This window comes from Varanus komodoensis, unplaced genomic scaffold, assembly GCF_004798865.1.
Source record: "Varanus komodoensis strain SLA01 unplaced genomic scaffold, ASM479886v1 scaffold4, whole genome shotgun sequence".
Taxonomy (NCBI): domain Eukaryota; kingdom Metazoa; phylum Chordata; class Lepidosauria; order Squamata; family Varanidae; genus Varanus; species Varanus komodoensis.
In genome coordinates this window covers 37,396,407-37,416,172 of record NW_025335941.1, presented here as the reverse complement: position 1 = coordinate 37,416,172, position 19,766 = coordinate 37,396,407, and the positions used below count along the sequence as shown (strand labels likewise).

The 19,766-nt window shown below is 47.3% G+C and overlaps 1 protein-coding gene across 1 annotated transcript in view; it reads left to right on the top strand.

Moving 5' to 3' along the window:
* The first annotated feature begins 5,225 nt into the window (after positions 1-5,225).
* The window catches only part of SLC19A2 (solute carrier family 19 member 2), a 22,512-nt gene continuing 7,971 nt past the window's right edge, over positions 5,226-19,766 (top strand). The window contains exons 1-2 of the mRNA XM_044441782.1: positions 5,226-5,537; positions 8,795-9,442. Coding sequence (XP_044297717.1) covers positions 5,355-5,537; positions 8,795-9,442 — 831 coding nt within the window. The 5' untranslated portion in view covers positions 5,226-5,354. The remainder of the gene's footprint in view (positions 5,538-8,794; positions 9,443-19,766) is intronic.

Genomic DNA, 19,766 nt, shown 5'->3' with positions numbered 1-19,766 from the left:
TGTCTGGAGTGACTCACTGTGACCATAATTTCTTAAGAACTTGTGCTGCTGGGACAATTCTAAAGTCTGTAATTTGCCTGCCTGCCTACCCTAGTTGCTATCTCTTCCTTGGTCCAATCTTCAGTCAGTATCTTAATTACACTGTATCCTAAACATTGTTTTCGTACAGTTAGCAGAAATGGGCCAAGGTGTCCAGAATAGTGTGAAATATTTATAGCTCCATCCTTCTCCTGTAACATTTGAAATGAAGACTTTCTACAAAGTACCATAGCAAGTATTCCTGGCATGTTCTTCCCTCAGCAAGACATATTTTCTGAACAATACGAAGTATAACTAATATGAAAAACAAAATAAAATTGGTATCATTGTGGTTGCCCGTTCATATTCCAGTATCTTGAAAAATCGTTTTACTATCAGAAACTTAGAAGAACTTTTCTCAGCGGCAAGGAAAAGATACTGTAGTTTATCTCTGTTATTACAGTACTTGCAATGTGTAGTAGGACATGACTTTGGAAATGACTGTAAAAATGCTACCTCATAGCTCACTCAGTGTAGTGCAATGGCTAAAGTTTGGGGCTCAAATCCCTACACAGCTATGGAGCTCACCGGATAATCTTTGACCTTTTTTTCCTGCATGGCCCAGTGAAGAAGTCCTGCACTGGGTTCACACAACATGTTAACCCATTGTGGCTTCCAAGTTATGGTATGTCATGTGAACCTGTGATGGGTTTGCCAGCCCTTTTTTTTTGGAGTGGGGGGTTAAATTGTGCTGAACCATAGCGTTAGTTGGGATTGTCTGACCCACCAAGGGTTGTTGTGCATCTGGACACAGATATGACTCACCCTGCATCAAGCCCAACTTGCAGGCAAGCTCCCTGGCAAGAGGAACCAAAATCTCTTCTTGTTGTTGTCAAGTTGCTAGCTGGCAAAGTCTTCTCCCACGCTATTTTCAGCTTGCTGTGGCTTTGAATGCCAGCTTAACATTTTCTTTTTGAAATTATGAAAGCTGCTTAAGTATTTTCCAGAGCTACTGTAAGCTGTTTAATGGTATTGTATTCAATGTCACTGCCAAAATGAAATTGTATTGCCCCCTCCAAACTTGCTCTAGAGTGGGATATAAAAAGGAAGGCTTATGAAACTTAGCAACAGGAACAGAACTCCTTGAGGGACATGTCTCTCCAGCTTCCCCTACAAATTGGCACCATTCCTGAGGTGATGCTAACCCAAGAACATGCAAAATCAGTGGTGATTCCATGAGGTTAAAGGGACAATGCAATATCCCCTGGTTCCCCACCTCCACCATCATTTTAAATGCTGCCACCTCAAGAACAAAATGGAGGGAACAGCGGGGAGACATGGACCCCCTAAAGAAATCCCAGGGATCTTGCTGCGAAAAGGGGATTTTAACTCCCTTCTCACTAGTAACCACCTCCCCGGGATTTTGAAGCATTTGACAGTTCAGTTTTACAGCTATCTAATATTTCAAAATGTGGGAGGGGGGAGCTGCTTACTTGCATCCCTCAGCAAGGCAGTGGACAGAATGGGTGGCTGATTAACTTTTCCAGCAAGCACCCACAGCCCAGTATCCTCCCAGGGGTACCCACTGCCACCTGTAACTGTATTTACTTGCAGTTGTGCACAGGTGTCAATATTTTTAAAATAATTTACATAACTACCTGCTTGGCACATCATGGGCCCTGGGGCAAACAACCCACATTGGGAGGCTCAAGAGGTAGTGTAGGTTGTCCTACTGTGCAAACTCTCCTACTGCCTGTCATCAACATGGGGCTATTGAAACAAACTGGAATATTGGTACAGAGATTCCATGTTTAGTTACTTTTCTTGCAGTAGTAGTTTGGCTAGAAATAGTCTCATTGTACTAATGGGAAATGAACATTGCTCAGATCTGTAACTCAGTATTTACTTTCTGATTTTCATCTAGTCAAGGCCACTATAAATGGAATTCATAATATTTCATAGAAAAGTTAAATAACATTATGGCTGAGTGAGAGTTTATATAGAGCTATGAAATGTCTTATAAAGTCTTAACTCAAACCAGCATTTTAAACTATCTAATTGTATCCTTTGCAGCATATCTTATACTAGCTTGTTACACTACAACTAAAATAAAACCCAGAAGTATGTTGTTTTCCTTCTATTAACCCTTTATTTGTACACTGAGATGATCTTATGCTGAATCAAGTCCCTGCAGGGATGACCGCGCCTGAAATTTCAGAGGAAATGGGTTAGTCATTGGGTGGCAGCAGATGAGGCTGAAACAAATTCACCTGTGATAGTTGGTATGGCAATGTTTTAAGAGTGCCTGCAGAGATCACTGAAACTAGTTTTCTCTTCCAAGAGATACAGTCAGGGAAGTTTTGAGCTGACCTTATTTTGCTTTTAAACTTCATGCAAAATACAACAGACTGTGAGATCCACATTTAATCAATGGGATGGTAGAAATACAAACTCCTTCAAACTACCAGCTGGGAGAGAGTTCAAGTTCTCTGTAACCTCAACTCTTGACAGAGCAGTGAAAACTGGGAAGGATACAAAAACAGCTGCTGGGTCCTTTGGGTAGGAACTTTTAAGGACTGAGAGTGCTGGAGGATGATTATTCATTTCAGACACGCCCATTGCCCATTCTCTTCTCAAATTGGAATGTACAGGTTGTCAATGTTGATGTGGCTTCTCCATGTGAGTACCTTTCTTCAGCCTCCTTGTTTCCTTGCCCTGTCTCAGTGCAGCCTTAGTCCATTTCCTTAGGGTCACTATTACCACTCAAGGCATACCTTCCTTCTCTCAGGTCCATTTCGCATCCTATTTTCTGCAGTACAGGATTACAACAATTGGGACAGTTAAACTTAGGGGGTGGGGCGGAGGCATGACAGGTGTTTAAAGTTATGCATGGTGTGGAGAAAGTGGAAAGGGAGACACTTTCTCTTTCATAATCTAGAACCCTGGGTCATCCCATGAAGCTGATTGGTGAAGGTTCAGGACAGATAAACAGAAGTACTTCTTCACCCAGCACATAAACTATGGATTTCACTGCCACAGGAAGTATTGATGGCTATCAGCTTGAAAGGCTTTAAAAGGGGATTGAACAAATTCATGGAGTAGGGAGCTATCAATGGCTACAAGCCTTGTTAGCTGTGTGGTACTTCCATTACCAGAGGTGGTGTGCCTGCATACACCAGTTGCTGAGGAGCTGAGAGAGGCAGAGGTCTTGCACTTATCCTGCTTGAGTGATCCAGTGGGCAGCTGGTTTGCCATCATGTGAATGAAGTGCTGGAGTCATGGACCATTGATCCAGCATAGCTAATCTATAATAAAACAGGAGCTATTTTTACTTATGGCCTCAATCAGACACTCCCTCCCCCATCAAATGTTGGGTCAGCAGTCATGGGAAAGGGTAGAAACAAATACACTTTAGATCCTCTTGGTTTTGTTCGTTTATAAACATTCAGATCACAACTGCATTAGCTGTAAAGCATGCCAATCTCTTCAGTCACAAGATCAAGGCTCTGGACCCTTAATTAAGGCAAAGACTTGTCCTTAATCATGTGACTAATAGAAAACATAGAACAACCAGTTAATTGTGTAATTCTAAGAATGTAATCCTATGCAAGTCTAAATAGAAAAAGTGCTATACTGGCTGAAAAATGTTAGGATTGGTTAGACCTTTTCCATCTAAACATGCATTAGGATTGCACTAAATTGTTATTGTTATATTGCATTTAGGCCTGTCTTTTCCCTCAGGTGAGAAACCCAAAGTGGTTTACATATTTACTTCATTTTTATATTATTGTTAGACTGAATATATATCTTGCCTTTCATTCTGTTTTGAGGAAACCAAGGTGGCTTACATAAACTCCATTTTTAGGTTAGGCTGAAAGTGACTTGCACAAAGTCACCTAGTGAACCTTATGGCTAAGTGGGAAATAGAAGCCAGATCTCTCAGGTTCCCAGGCCAACACTTTAACCACCATACCACACTAGATTTAGGGTCTTTTTGCACTAAGCTCTGACTGAGGGACTGATAGGTCTCAGGGTCTGAATTTAAACACACAAAAGTGGATGTCAAGAACATCATCTCACATTTTGCCTGAAGAGCTGCACAACTAGTTCTGCATGCCCAAATGGGATTTAGACTTGAATTATGGATCATCAGCTACCTGTGCCATATAGTGTAACAAGCCCCATTTGAAAGGGAGTTGCCTTTCAAAAGAAGGTTGTGAAATGATATGTGGGGTGGGATCTAATCTTAAAAGCAAAACATGTTAAAAGTTAACCTGTAAAACATTCACTCCAAAGCCCTAGGGAATGGCTAAATTAGCCTTCTGCAACCTGAATATCATTTCCTCTACAGCAAGCTCACATGCTGAGTGCCAACAAAAACAGTAGAATCAGAGCCACAGAGAAATAAGCAGGAGATCTTAGCAAGCTAAGGTATGAGGATGTACCAAACATGTACAGAGTCACTCCAAAGGCGAACCCTTTCTGCTCCAAAATAGTTCATGAGGATTCATGGCAAACAAGGATAACAATGGCCACTCATCCTGAAGGCTATATATTACCCCAATATCAGAGGCAGAGTATCAGACATAAAGGTTTGGACAAAAACAGGGAAAAGCCAGGCAAATTTGGAAGACAGAAAACTAGGGTGGGCAGGGTGGAAACAAACTTTTCTGGTCTTCATGTTTTCCCCAACATGGTGTCCTCTAGATGTATTGGACTACAATTCCCGGTATCCCTATCTCCTAGCCAGATCCTGCAGATTGTGGTACAACACATCTGAAAGATGTCAGGCTAGGGAAGGACTGCTGTATACAATTTCCCGGAAAGGGTCATGGTAAATCGAGTTAAACCAGTCGGTGTAGCGGTTAGAGTGGGGTTCGGGAAACCAAGGCTCTAGGCCCCGCTTGGCTACGACGCTCACTGCGGGCAAGTGCCTGGCTCTTCGTCCGGCATACCTCGCAGAATCGTTGTGATGATAAACGGAGCGGAGGATCGTGTAAACGTTCCCTGCAAGAGGGAGGGGGGAATGCGGGTTATCAGTGCAGTGATAAAACAGATAAAAGAATAAATAAGACCGACGCCCCCGCTCCTTCCCGGCGCCGCGTCCCTCGGCAGCAGTCACGCCTCGCTTTGCCCGCGCCAAATGAAACCGGAAGGCGGGGGGCGTGTGCGGCGCGGACGCTACTGCGCAGGGTCAAGGTGCCTTTGGCGGCAGGCCGCGTGGGTGGCTGCTTTAATTCGCGCTCGCCCGGCGCCGGACGGAGCAGTCCACGGCTGGCCGGTGTCGGTGCGGCTGAGAGACGGATACCGAGACGCCCCGTCCCGGGGCTCGTCGGATGGAAGAGCAGGGCGTCCTAGATGGACTCCGGTCCCGCGTGAGGCGGGCTCCACGCGGCTTCGGCGCCGCCTTGCCCACGGCTGTGCTCTGCGTCTACGGCTTCTTCGCCAACTTGCGGCCCTCGGAGCCGTTCCTGACACCTTACCTCCTGGGACCGGACAAGAACCTCACCGAGACGCAGGTATTCCTGCTCTGTTCCGCGGGGGCTGGGGACGGGCACGCTTGCTTGGGGCTGCGCGCTCGCCGTATCTGTGGTGGCTCTAAAAATACGTAGCGGGGCTCTGTGCCTAAACGAAACAGTGCCCCTGAACATGTGTTGACTGGCTTTCTGTTTCTGGGCGGGAGAGAGCCGTAGTTCTGAAGCCAATATCACTATGGTGTAGTGATTAAGAGTGTGGGACTGGCACTCAGGCTGAGTTCTAGCCCCTGCTCAGCCATGGAGTTAACTGGGTGACGTTGGGGCCAACCTGCCTTTCCACCCAACCTACCTCACAGGTTTGTTGTTGTGGAGATAAGATTGAGAACAGGAGAAGGAGAATGATGTGAGCTGTTTTGAGTTCTTTGTAAGAAAAAAAGGCAGGATGTAAAGCAAATAAATAAATATTGAGTCATCTCGGTTACCATAAACTTCTGGAGACTGCCTCATCAGCTGTGAATTAAGCAGGTTTCTGAGTTCAAGGGTTTGGCTTCCAGGCTGGTGTGAGTTTCCACCATTAGGAACTGATGCCTGATGCTGCTGCTGACAGAATGGGTCACTCCTGGAGTCTTGTTTAATTATTATTATTATTATTATTATTATTATTATAACAACATTTCTATGCCGCCCCTTGCCGAAACCTCGGGGCGGCTTACAACACAATAAAATACATTGAAATACAATAGAACATAATGAATTACCATTAAATACAAAAATACAAAAGATACACTGAGTTACAAATATAAAATTAAAATTATCAGTATAAAATAAGTAAATAAATAATATAGGAGGAGAAAAGAGAAGGAAGAAGAAGTTGCCCTGGCCAGATCATAAGTTTTAACAATTAAAATGATGTTTAAATAAAAAGGTCTTTACCTGGTGCCGAAAAACCAGTAACGACGGTGCCAGGCGGACCTCTTTGGGGAATGAATTCCATAGGTTGGGTGCCACCGCAGAGAAAGCCCTCTTCCGAGTACTTACTCTCCTAATTTCCTTCATGGAGGGTTCCCGGAGAAGGGACTCTCCCGCAGATCTCAAAGGGCGGTCGGGCATATACGGACGTAAGCGCTCGTTCAGGTAGCCAGGACCCCAAGCCATTTAGGGCCTTATAGGTCATAACCAACACCTTGAATTGGGCCCGGGCTTCAATGGGAAGCCAGTGAAGCTGACGGAGGACTGGAGTCATGTGAGCATAACGCCCCGTCCCCGTCAGCAACCTGGCAGCTCTATTTTGCACCAATTGAAGTGTTCGGACTGTCTTCAGGGGAAGCCCCACGTAAAGCGCGTTACAGAAGTCTAGGCGGGAAGTCACCAGCACGTGTGTCACCGTCGCCAGGCAGTCGTACTCCAGGTAGGGGCGCAGCTGATTAATCAGCCGAAGCTGAAGGAAGGCGCTCCTCGCCACCGCTGTCACCTGAGCTTCCAAAGAAAGCTCCGGGTCGAGGAGTACTCCTAAGCTGCGGACCTTGTCCCTAAGAGGGAGTGTTGCACCATTCAGGACCAGGTTAAATCCACCCTCTCCGAAACCCGATCCGCCAACCAACAGGACCTCTGTCTTGTCTGGGCTGAGTTTCAGTTTATTGGCCCTCATCCATTCCCTTACCTCGGCCAAGCACTGGTTCAGCACAGCCACTGCCTCACCTGGATTAGTGGAAAATGAGAGGTAGAGCTGGGTATCATCAGCGTATTGATGATTCCGCAGCCCACACCTCCTGATGACCTCTCCCAGCGGTTTCATATAGATGTTAAATAGCAGAGGGGATAGAATGGAGCCCTGTGGTACTCCATGGCGTAACTGCCATGACGTAGAGACATAGTCCCCCAGCACTACCTTCCGGAATCGACCGTTGAGATAGGAGCCGAACCACTGCAAAGCAGTGCCTCCAACCCCCAATCCCGCTAGCCTATCCAGAAGGATACCATGGTCGATGGTTTCGAAAGCCGCCGAGAGGTCCAGAAGAACCAACAGGGATGCACTCCCCCATCCTTCTTCCTGCACAGGTCATCGTACAGGGCGACCAAGGCAGATTCAGTACCGTACCCGGGTCTGAAGCCGGACTGAAAAGGATCCAGATAATCAGTTTCATCCAAGAGTGCTTGGAGTTGTCCCGCCACCACTCGCTCCAACACCTTGCCCAGAAACGGGATGTTGGCCACAGGTGTATAGTTAGTGGCCATCTCTGGATCCAGTGACGCTTTCTTCAGGACCGGTCGTATTACCGCCTCCTTTAAAGGGGCAGGCACTCGACCCTCCCTCAGAGAAGCGTTAACCACTTCCAAGATCCAGGTCCCAATCCCGTGCTTGGAGTTATTTATTAACCAAGACGGGCAAGGATCCAATAGGCAAGTGGTGGGACGTACTCGTCCAAGCACCTTGTCCACATCATCGGGCCGCAATAACTGAAATTCATCCAATAATTCTGGACCAGACGGTAGCATTGGCGTCTCCTCAGAGACCTCTGATTCATTAGTGGAGTCCAGCTCGTGACGAATCTGAGCGATTTTCTCCCTGAAATGCCTGGCAAAGTCGTCACAGCGGGCCTTTGAGGGTGGCATCGGATCTTCCTTAGGACCCGGGCGAACCAGGCCTATTATGAGTGATTCAGGAAGTCCCATTAGTGGGCTCCAGATTTGTTACTCTGAGATTTTGGGCAGAAATTACGCTTTTAAGGAAAGGGGTAGAGGGTGCAATAGTGGGAGTGTGTGAGTAGCAATACATGGACCCATGACTTCCACTTTCTTAGCTGCAAAAGATATTCTTGAATAGCTAATTTGCAACCTGATTTTTACTGGGATATGTGTTTGAATCTAAACAGCCAAGACTTGAATGAAGTTGCCTTTCCATTGGTTACTTTTTCTTGAACTGGCATTCACTTGGTCCCCTGGATGTTAAGTGATTAAGTGACCCTTAAAAATGGGTCTCAGGCATTTTATCCCCAGGAAGCTGCAGCCATCTTCTGTCCCGTGTGGGGCTGAATTGCAAAGTGTGTGTGTGTGTGTGTGTGTTGTGCACCTTAAAACTGTGTGATGCAGTGATGTAGTGTAAAGAAAACTCTACAAGACTACGAGCAACATGTTCAGGTTCCATTAATACAGTGATGGGCAACTTGTGCCTCCAGGTTTTCTGACAATGCTGGTCATAACAGAACATCTGGACGGTCACAAGTTGCCCATCCCTGTATTAGTCAGAATAGAATGTGAATTTCCCATTCTAGAAAGCTCATAAGTTTTTCCTCTTGTAGGTCTTCAATGAAATCTATCCAGTATGGACTTACTCGTATTTGGTGCTCCTGTTTCCTGTCTTCCTGGCAACAGACTATCTCAGATACAAGCCTGTAATTCTTCTACAAGGACTAAGCCTTATAGTGACATGGTTTATGCTGCTCTATGCCAAAGGACTGCTGGCTATTCAGTTCCTGGAATTTTTCTATGGTCTGGTGACTGCAACAGAAATTGCCTATTATTCCTACATCTATAGCGTTGTGGACCTAAACTTGTACCAAAAAGTCACAAGCTACTGTCGAAGTGCTACCCTTGTAGGTTACACTGTGGGCTCTATCTGTGGACAAATCTTGGTGTCAGTTGTTGGCTGGTCTCTGTTCATGTTGAATGTGGTGTCTCTCACCTCCGTATCAGTTGCCTTTGCCGTGGCCTGGTTTCTGCCAATGCCACAGAAAAGCCTTTTCTTTCACCACCACCACCACCAGGTCAGTAAGGAAATGAAGGTTGTAGAATGTAAAAATGGAACAGTCACCCACGATGACCCTGCCTTACAGAGGGTTCCTGGGTGGGAAGATGTTGAATCAAAGGTTCCTTTAAATATAGAAGAGCATCCTGCAGAGCATCAGGTAAGCAGTACTGTTGTTTCAGGGGAGGAAGGTAGTTACTTTGTTCCCACATAATGCTAAGCAATGCCGCATAGTGATGGTGTGTCATGGTATCTCACCTGGTGTCTTGTGTGCTCACATTTGTATGGTGTCTATGCATGCATGGTTACCATGATTCTCCAGTTTTCCTCCAAATGGTGTCACATATCCCATCAGCCCTTGTGAAGTCAATCCCAGGGTATGCCTCTGTCTTACCTGCCTCTTCCTCATTGGCCCACAATTCCTCAGGGTGGCTGCAACCAGCTGCCTTTTTGGATTTTTTTCCTGATGCTCAGCAAAGCAACAGCCTGCTTGCTAGAGTAGCACTGTTGCTTTAGAGCATGGGTCCTCAAACTACGGCCCAGGGGCCAGATCCAGCTCGCCATGCCCATTTGGACCCACCTCGCCCCATGCAGGGCAGACAGTGGTTTGCTTGCTCGGAGAAAACAATCTCCAAGCAAGCAAGCTGCTGCCTCGTGCACCTACCTTGCAGTGCGTGCCTGCCCACACCTCACCTCGCCTCCCCGCACATGCCCACCCGTGACTCGCCACCCACCCCTGCCCCCTTGCCGGCACACCCCCAGCACCGGCAGCTTTCAACTGGCCCCCTGGTGAAAAAGTTTGAGGACCCCTGCTCTACAGGAGCACTGCAGGAACACTCCTTGCTGCTGCCCTGTTCTGTACCATGTAAGTACATGCACACACACCTTTCTCCCTCCCTCCCTCTTGCCCCTCCGTGTACAGGACTCACACTGCCACGCACTGCCTCCTCCTGCACCCAGGCACATGGAGGACATCAGCATGGGCAGGCCATGCCAGGGACAGGGGGAACATGTCCTGCCAGAAAGGCTTTCCTGAGCATGCCCATGTGGGCCTCTAGCTGGAAAGGTTTTCTGGCTGGCCAAAAGGAATGTGTTTGTTCTGCAGATTTTATTTATTTATTTTTTTATTTATTAAAACATTTTTATGCCTCCCCATTGTGGTAGGCTGGGTGGACAGTGGAGTAGCCCTTGAGAATGCCAGTGGCAAGATAGGAGCAATAGGGAGGGTAGGAGTGGAAGAATTGGGTCACACAGTTACAAACTTAAAAACATCCTTTGCAAGTGGAACAGCGAGCTTCTAAGAGGAGGTATAATAAAACCGAGGGCAATTGTTAGGGAAGTGTCAAGTATGGTCTAGGGAAATGAGTCAATCAGGTTAAGGCTCGGTCAGGGAAAAGGGAGACTAATAATAGGATAGGACTGTAATAAACTCTAAAAGAGTTTGGAGTATGTATTGGACTCTGAACCGGCATTTTAGCAGAGAGGGTGTTTCTGCAACAGGGAACTATAGTCCCGAGCATAGTCCCAAGCCTAGCCTTTGTTGGGCAAATGCAGCATCTCCTTCTCTTCCTGTTCTAGCCTTCAGTTGAAATTTGCAACCCATGGCTGTGGGAGCAAGCTGTTCCCTACGGACAGTCTGTCAGTGCTGCAGAAGTGCTAAAAAGAGATCCTATAACTGTAGAACAGTGTTAAGGAACTGGCTCCTACGAGTTTCTTTTTACCTGACTTTCCATATACCTGTCTAGGTGAAAGTGAATAACAGTAGCTATGATTTTGTCCTTCTCTCTGATAGACTAGCTTTCTCCAACCTGTTGCCTGCCAGATCTGAACTACAACTCCTAGGATTCCTGACCTTTAGCTATTCAGGTTTAGCCTGATGAGAACTGAAGGTCAACTTGTATCAGGTTGGTTGAAGGAAGGCATATGATTGAGGAAGGCTGTTGTAGACAATGTTCATATTTATGATTGTCACTTAGGATTCAGGAAGTGATGGCTTTCACCATATTGTAGATAACTGCAATATCAGTGGTGTTGATTCTCAACTTAAGGTGATGAAATCATCATTCTGTCATTTATTGTATTCTAAATTTACCTTCCTTTTATCAGACACACTAGTTTTGTCAGGCTGTTAAGCAGTGGGATACTTCAAGGTAAGATATGGGCTTCTCCTCATAGATGTCTTTTTATTAGCGCCTGCTCTATAAAAAAGAAGCTATAGCTAGAATAACAAACAACATTATGGAACTTTTTGCCTGGTTGCTCCTGAACAACTGTGAAGTTGTTTGTGAGTGAGCATGTTGGCTTTCTTATGCTTCCTATTTTGCTAAACAACACTAAATCCAAAATTAGAGGTTTCATTGACTTGAAAAGTGTCTCTTGCTGTGGGCATTTATATTACTCCCTCTGTTTCACAAAGCCAGTCCTGACAGGCCAGCTTTAACATAACAAACAACTCTTGTTAGAAGCAGCTTCTTTTAATCTGCTGGGAACGGAAAAGGAGAGGCTGAAGGAGGAAGAGATCACTTGATCTCTTTGCTCTAGTAGATGATGACTACAGATGGTGGATTCTAAGCCCTTCCCACAGCTTAGCATAGGCTTTTTGCACAGCATCTTGATCACCAGAACATTTTTTTAAACATTCTTTTAGGTGAGGATATCAGATTTCTTCTGTGAACAAATAATATGACTTTACTGACCTTGTTAACACTGTGGTTTTGTAAAATGCTGGCACTGTCTGCCCTGTGCCTGCCTCTTCTGCTTTACCATGGAACCCAATGTTACAATGCTGCAAAGCCAGTTGTTCCCAAGGGCAATGCTTTCTGGGGCAGCAGGACCCTCACTCTAGTGTACACACTCTTTTGCGCCATCGTATCGAGGCTGAAAAGGGTTGTGTGCTCGCTGGAAGCTTTTGTAAAAGAAAACAAAAGAACACTCCCTAACTTGCTCCCCTTTTTTCTCAGCCACAGTGTTGATTCCCTCTGGCATCATATATATAAAGAATATTAGAATTCCTATTTATTTATTTACATTAGGTTTCTAACCCATCCCATTAGCCATACAGCTCCCTGGGCAGGTTACAATAATAAAACCATATAATACAATATGAAAGCTCTGAGCACATTGTGATAAAATGTTAAAATAATAAAATAAATAACATACCTCCGTAACAGAATTGATAATTTCATAGAAGGCATACCCCGCTTTTATGATGCCAATAAAAACGGGTTAACAATTAAAATATTGTCAAAATAAAAAAAAATGTTTGCCTGGCACCAAAAAGAATATAAAGAAGGTGCCAGGTAAACACCTCTGGGGAGCGCATTCCAAAGTCAGGTGCCACTCCTAAGAAGGCCCTTCTTGTTTATTTATTTGTTTATTTATTTATTAAAACATTTCTATTTCTTAAGGAGGGGGCTCCCTCAGAAGGGCCTCAGATGTGACTCTAAGGTACCAGGTAAGTTTGTACAGGAAGAGACAGTCATTAGATAACCTGTTCCCAAGCCATTTAAACATTAGTGCTAGCAACTTGAATTGGCCCCAGACCTCAACTGATAGTCAGTGAAGATGGTAGAGAACTGATTTTATATGATTGTATCATTCAGTACTTATTAGCAGTCTAGCTGCCCTATTCTGGACCAGTTGATGTTTCCAGACCATTTTCAAGGGAGGACCCACTTAGAGCTCATTGCAGTATTCCACGTGAGAGGTTACCAGTGCATGGATAACTGTTGCCAGGTTCTGTCTGTCCAGATATGGCTGCAGTTGATATATCAGCTTTAGGTGTTCCTGGCCAGTGAATCCACTTGGAATTTTGAGGATTCCTATCTCAAGGCTGTGGTTGTCTTTCATTCATGGAAGAGGAACTAAGGCAGAGAGAATTTGTCACCTGAACATAGCAATTTTGCCATTGGTTGTTGAGTTGGAGATATGAACACTGTCCTGTCCTGTTCAGAACTGTATCTACGGAACTCTATGCCTGATGTAAATCATGTAAACACTGTAAAAGTTTGCACACACAGGACTTGGGGCAAAGGGAATAATGATTGTTCTCAAATGGCAAGAAATGGTGCTAAAACTGGTGACCTGTAATTGTTCCAGCAGCTTATGCATGTCTTTTTCTCACTCTCTGAACTTTCCCAAGAATGGACCAACTAGTCTTTGTAGGGTGGTAAACCTTCTTTCTCAGAATTCTTTTTGTTTTGTTTTTTCTTTAAATGTTGTGTACATGCTCTCCTTTTTAAAAATGGCATCACTGGAAGCTTTTGCAGACTGATTAAAACTGCAAAATGAATCTGTGTAATCTTTAGGTTCTTAAAAGCAACTGACTAGCTGTCTTTTTTAAGGCCTTAGAACTAATGGAAGCCTGATGCTGCTAGAAGAAAGTTTTGCTTGGCTTGAATAGCAGTGTAGGAGTTAATTGAAACAAGATAAGATGTGAAGCCCACTAGTTGCCATTTTGCCCTGCAGATGAGGATCCAAACATACCTTTGCCAGCTTGTCATGTGTAAAATCTTGATGCTCTAGCAAAAGCACACAGTCAAGGAGAGCCTCTGCTGTTCCTCTGTACCTGGAGAAAAGTGAGAGTTCTTCGTCGTGGCCTCTGTGCATCACACATATGGGGTGCTGCGCCTGCGCAGTGCCTTTGGCTGGAAGATTGCAAGCTAACAGTTTTTGGCGGGAAAGCTCTGCTCCCCTCCCCCATGGCCTATAACGAGTGGAGAGTCCGCCATTTTGTTCAGTCTTTGCGACCGCTGTTCACTGTGCCTCATGCTGCTTTCAGCTTTCACTTAGAGCTGTTACCTTGGTCTCGATTGTCCTTCTTTCCCAGTTTTTTCTTCTAAAAAAAAAAAACCTTGCTCTCGGTTCATTGTTCCTCGTAGTTTTTCTCTTGTTATTTCTACTTTTGATCTGTCTAAAAAAACCAAAAATATATACTTACCCTCTGCACTATCCCTCTCCTTCTTCTTCTGCAATGGCGCAGCGAGCGGCTTTCCGCAAATGTGCGGACTGCGGGTCAAAAATGGCACCAACTGACCCACATGACCTATGCCTCCTCTGCCTGGGAGAGGGGCATAGGACGGATAAATGTGCGCATTGCCTGGCCTTCTCCAAGTAGGCCAGGAAGAACCACGAAAACCGCCTCCGGAGACTCCTTTGGGATCGGGCTCTGATGCAATCAGACCCACTTGTTGCCGTCCCAAAACCTGGCTCCGCTTCTGTGGCCCCACCCTCACGGCCTTCGAATGAAGGTGCGTCTGCTTCGGTGGCTCCCTCTGCTTCACTTAAAAAGAAGCATGGAAAGCGGAAGCATGCCGAATCCGAGAAGTCGGCAGGCCATAAAAAGGCCAGAAAGGAGAAGGTCTCCAAGCCTCCCAAGAAAACCAGGAATTCGGACCGTCCGGACCGTCTCCGACATCGGGACTCGGATCCGATGGGCCCCTCGGTGCCAGTGGCGCTTACGGTACCGACTCTGCCAAAACCGGTCCTCCACGAGGCTATGCGGGTTACCCCTCAAGGGTCTCCCCGCCATGTGGCTGACCTCCCGCCTGCACCCCTTCCAACTCTACGGGGTTCAATATCCGACAGGGAAATCCAGGACTCCTCTCCTAGGGCGAGGTCACCGACACCCATACCCGCGGTCACAATGGAAGCAGACGTTGGACTGTCCCCACCGGGGAGCCGGAGGAGCCGCTCTGTAGAGCAACGTCCGGAGAGCTGGCGTCACCCCTACTACCATACTTGGGGTGATCCACTCTCCGTAGGGTACTACCCTGCTCCCAGGGCACGATCCTGTCCTCCATCCCGTGACCAACCGCGCTCATTGGATCCGAGGCGGGTGTCACCTCGATCCCCACAGGGTGGAAGCAGCCGCTCCTTCTCCCTGGCAGAGCCAGCATCTTCAGCCCCACCCTACTACGGTGCTGATTCGGCCGGCTCGGAGGTTGACTCAACCTCTCTGGACGTCACTGTGACATCCCAGGGTCCTGCATCGCCTGATGAGTCCCATGTCTCCTTCGCAGAGCTGATGTCTAGACTTGTCCAGTCCCTGGACATCGACGCTGCCCAGCGCCCGGGACTGACGACGGACAAGTTCTACGATGTCCGTGGGGGGCAGTCAACATCCATCGTCCTGCCGCTCATAACCACCTTGCAGCAGGCGATGACGCAGCCCTGGGACTTGCCATCACATCCTCAGCCGACGTCCAGGAGATATGAGTCGATGTACAGGGTTCGGGAGGAGGACATCCCCTTCCTCCTCCGACATCCCAAACCGAACTCTGCGGTCGTCGAATCCTCGCAGGGCAGAGAGGCGAGAGGGCACACGGCACCGAGGGATAAAGAGGGCCGAAAGATCAACTCCCTGGCTAGGCGAGTCTACGCTGCTTCAGGCCTGGGGCTCCGTATATCAAATTACGAGGCGATGTTGGCGAGGTATCAATACTTTATTATGCAGCGCCTGCACAACGTCGCCTCCACCCTCCCGGACCACCAGGGTGACCTCGCGAAGGTCCTGATTGAGGAAGCCGTGCAGGTCGCGGTGCAGCAGTTATCCACGGCGAGGCACCACGTGGATACTGACTCTGGGCCTTGGTCGGTGCCGTTTCTCTCCGAAGGCATGCATGGCTTCACAATTGTAATTTTCCGGAAGAAACCAAGCGCCAGATCGAGGGAATGCCTTTCGATGGATCCGGGCTTTTCCATTCCCGCACCGACCACAAGCTCAAGAAGCTGCATGAATCGAGGATGACGGCACGCAGGATGGAGATACAGTCCCACGCCAGACGTAAGTGGTCCTGGAATCGTCCATCCTACAGACAATCATATCAACCGAGGCAGCAGCCACAGCACTGCCAGCAACAGCAGTGCCGCTGTCCTCAGCCCCAACAACGCTTCCAACAAGGCTGCCGTCGTTTCGACGATCGGAGGCAACGTTGACGGGACTGGCGAACCATTCCTCACGCTCCACCAATACCCACCCCACTCTCATCTGGGGATTGGCTTCGAAGCCGACTCCCCATCTGGGAGTCCATCACATCTGATCGGTGGGTATTGTCCATCGTTCAACACGGCTGTCGAATAGAATTCGACATCATTCCTCCGTCGAGTCCAATCCGGTCCACTTCATGTTCACCGGTACTGCTCGACGAAATACATCAATTTCTTCGTAAAGGAGCGATTCGTCAAGTATTCCCATCTGACGGACTCCACGGATTCTATTCCAGATACTTCATGGTCCCTAAGCGGGACGGTGGTCTACGTCCGATTTTGGACTTACGGAACTTAAATAAGTTTATTGTACCAAAAACGTTTCGTATGACTACCCTTCAAAACATTTTGCCGTTGCTAAGGAGAGAGGATTGGTTCGCCTCATTGGACTTGAAGGACGGCTACTTCCATATTTCAATTCACCCAAGTTATAGGCGTTTCCTTCGTTTTGCGGTTGCAAACCAACTTTATGAGTTTACAGTTTTGCCTTTTGGACTGGCTACGGCTCTGAGGGTTTTTACCAAGTGTATGGCTCCTATCTGTGCCTTCCTACCCCTCCAGGGCATACAAATTTATCTGTACCTCGATGACTGGCTGTTGGTGTCGCAGTCCAGAGAAGGACTCCTTGCGGCCATCCATACAACTTGTGCCTTGCTCAATAGCCTAGGCCTACGTATTAATACCGAGAAATCTTCTCTTCTCCCGACACAGACGCTCACCTTCATTGGAGCCCGCTTGGATTCGACATTGGAAAAAGCCTTCCTCCCTTAGGACAGACAACAGATTCTTGCTCGCCACATCCATCGAATCCGACGAGAGGGAACGGTCCTGGCGAGGTTTGTCCAGAGGATCCTGGGGCATATGGCTTCCTCAGTTGCCGTAGTTCCACATGCCAGTCTTCGGCTTTGCCCACTGCAACTCTTTTTCAACAAGGTGTACCATCCTCAAAGAGATCCGCAGTCGAGACTGATTCGGATCCCAACTTCCGTGCTTCACTCTCTGCGTTGGTGGTTGGAACAGACCAATCTTACGATAGGAGTCCCCTTCAGGGCGCGACCTCCTACAATTACCCTTGGCACCGATGCGTCTCTTCTAGGATGGGGAGCGATATGCTCCAGCCTATCTACCCAGGGTATGTGGAATCATCTAGAATCCACAAATCATATCAACTTCCTAGAACTACTGGCAGTTTTCAAAGCCCTGCGCTCTTTCCAGGACATCCTTCATCATCAGATCGTTCAGATAACTTTGGATAATGTAGCTACCGTCTTCTTTCTGAACAAACAGGGGGGAACAAAGTCACCGACTTTGGCCAGACTTTCAATGAAAATTTGGGACGTGGTGTATCCGGAGACACATCACGCTGATGGCTGTTCATCTAGCTGGTGTGGACAATGTGCAGGCGGATCTTCTCAGCAGGCACATGTTCACCTCTCACGAGTGGGAACTGGATCCCCGTAAGGGCAACCACCTTTTCCGGCGCTGGGGGTTTCCCGACGTGGACTTATTCGCTACCCAACAGAACAGGGTGTGCGAGGCTTACTGTTCGAGAGCGGGAATTGGACACGCATCCCTAGGGGACGCATTCATGATCCCTTGGAACAATATGAACGTCTGCGCCTTCCTTCCGATCCCTCTTCTGATGAGGGTCATAGCAAAGATAGTGCACGACCGAGCATCAGGGATACTAGCTGCCCCTTGGTGGCCACATCAAGAGTGGTTTGCGAAACTACTCGACATCTCTCGTGGGGAATTTCTTCATCTTCCATCGCTCCCATATCTTATAACACAGGTGGACGGCACACTTTGGCACCCAGATTTGCTCTCATTGAACCTAACAGCATGGCAAATTCGATGATTGACGTTCCATCAGTGCCGACGACGGTTTCGAAAGTTACGAATCCGACAGCTTCTAGTAATCCGTCGGTACCGACGATGACTTTGACCACTTCGGATCCGATTGTCGAACCCAATCACTCGGCTGCTTTTCCCCTCTCTGGTCTCTCTGTACTATCCGGTTCGAGACAAGACCCATCGAATCCAAATCCAACGTTTTTGCACCCTGATATTCAGCATATCATCGACTCTGCCTTAAAGCCATCCACAAGGAAGTCATATAAGGCTAAATGGAAACGTTTTTCTGCCTTTGCCGAGTCACGTTCGTTCTCTCCATTCCTCTCATCCATTCAACAGATTTTTCAGTTCCTCCTGGAATTGCACCATTCCGGACTGAAGCCGTCGTCCATTAAAGTGTATACAGCCGCAATAGCCTACTACCGTGGCTTAGTCGATGGATTACCTCTGTTTTTTCATCCTATCCTCAAAAGATTTTTGAAGGGACTATATAATCTTAACCCATCAATTAGACCGGTTATGCCCACATGGAGCCTCTCTGTAGTTCTACAGGCTCTTATGAAGGCCCCCTTCAAACCTTTGGCGACGGTGGATCTTCGATTGGTCTCTTGGAAGACGGCGTTTCTTGTAGCTGTCACTTCAGCCCGGAGGGCCAGTGAATTTTGCGCGTTTCGCATAGACCCTCTTTATTTAAACTTTCACAGGGAGAAGGTCGTTTTATGCCTCGACCCATCTTTTTTGCCTAAAGTGTCTACACCTTTCCATATGGGACAATACATTGTGCTGCCTGCCTTTTTTCTGTCACCGTCAACTCCATTGGAAAGATCTTTGCATTCACTCGATGTTCTCCGTTGCTTAGCCTTCTACCAATCACGAACGGAGTCTATTCGACGATCCAATAAACTATTCATCAAATATTCTGCTAGGAATCAGGGCAATCCAGTCACTCCGCCGAGACTTTCTAAGTGGATAGTCCACACTATAGTCTTATGCTATCAATTAGCTAAGCTCGAACTGCCTTCAGTTCCTCGAGCCCATTCTGCTAGAGCTGTTGCAACCTCGTCTGCATTCGCATCTGGGGTCCCGATTGATGATGTCTGCCGAGCCGCTACTTGGGTGAACCCTTGCACCTTCACCAGGCACTACCGTCTCGATGTTCAAGCTCGACGGGATTGCTCCTTCGGTAGAGCTGTTCTCTCCTCCGTTCTTCAGTGAGGACACCTTCCCTCCTCCTTTATGGCAGGCTTGTTAATCTACCCATATGCGTGATGCACAGAGGCCACGACGAAGAAAAGCAGGTTGCTTACCTGTAACTGATGTTCTTCGAGTGGCCATCTGTGCAGTCACACAACCCACCCGCCGGCCCCGCTCGGTGTCAGTGAGTGGACACATTCATCGGTACTGAAAGTTTCTCATTTTTTCTTGGTACCGATCCCTTTTTCCTATCTCATACTGAAAATTTTTCCACAAGGGAGCGCACGTTTGGTCGTCAAAGACTGAACAAAATGGCGGACGCTCCACTCTTTATAGGCCATGGGGGAGGGGGAGCAGAGCTTTCCCGCCAAAAACTGTTAGCTTGCAATCTTCCGGCCAAAGGCACTGCGCAGGTGCAGCACCCCATATGTGTGACTGCACAGTTGGCCACTCGAAGAACATCAGTTACAGGTAAGCAACCTGCTTTTCTT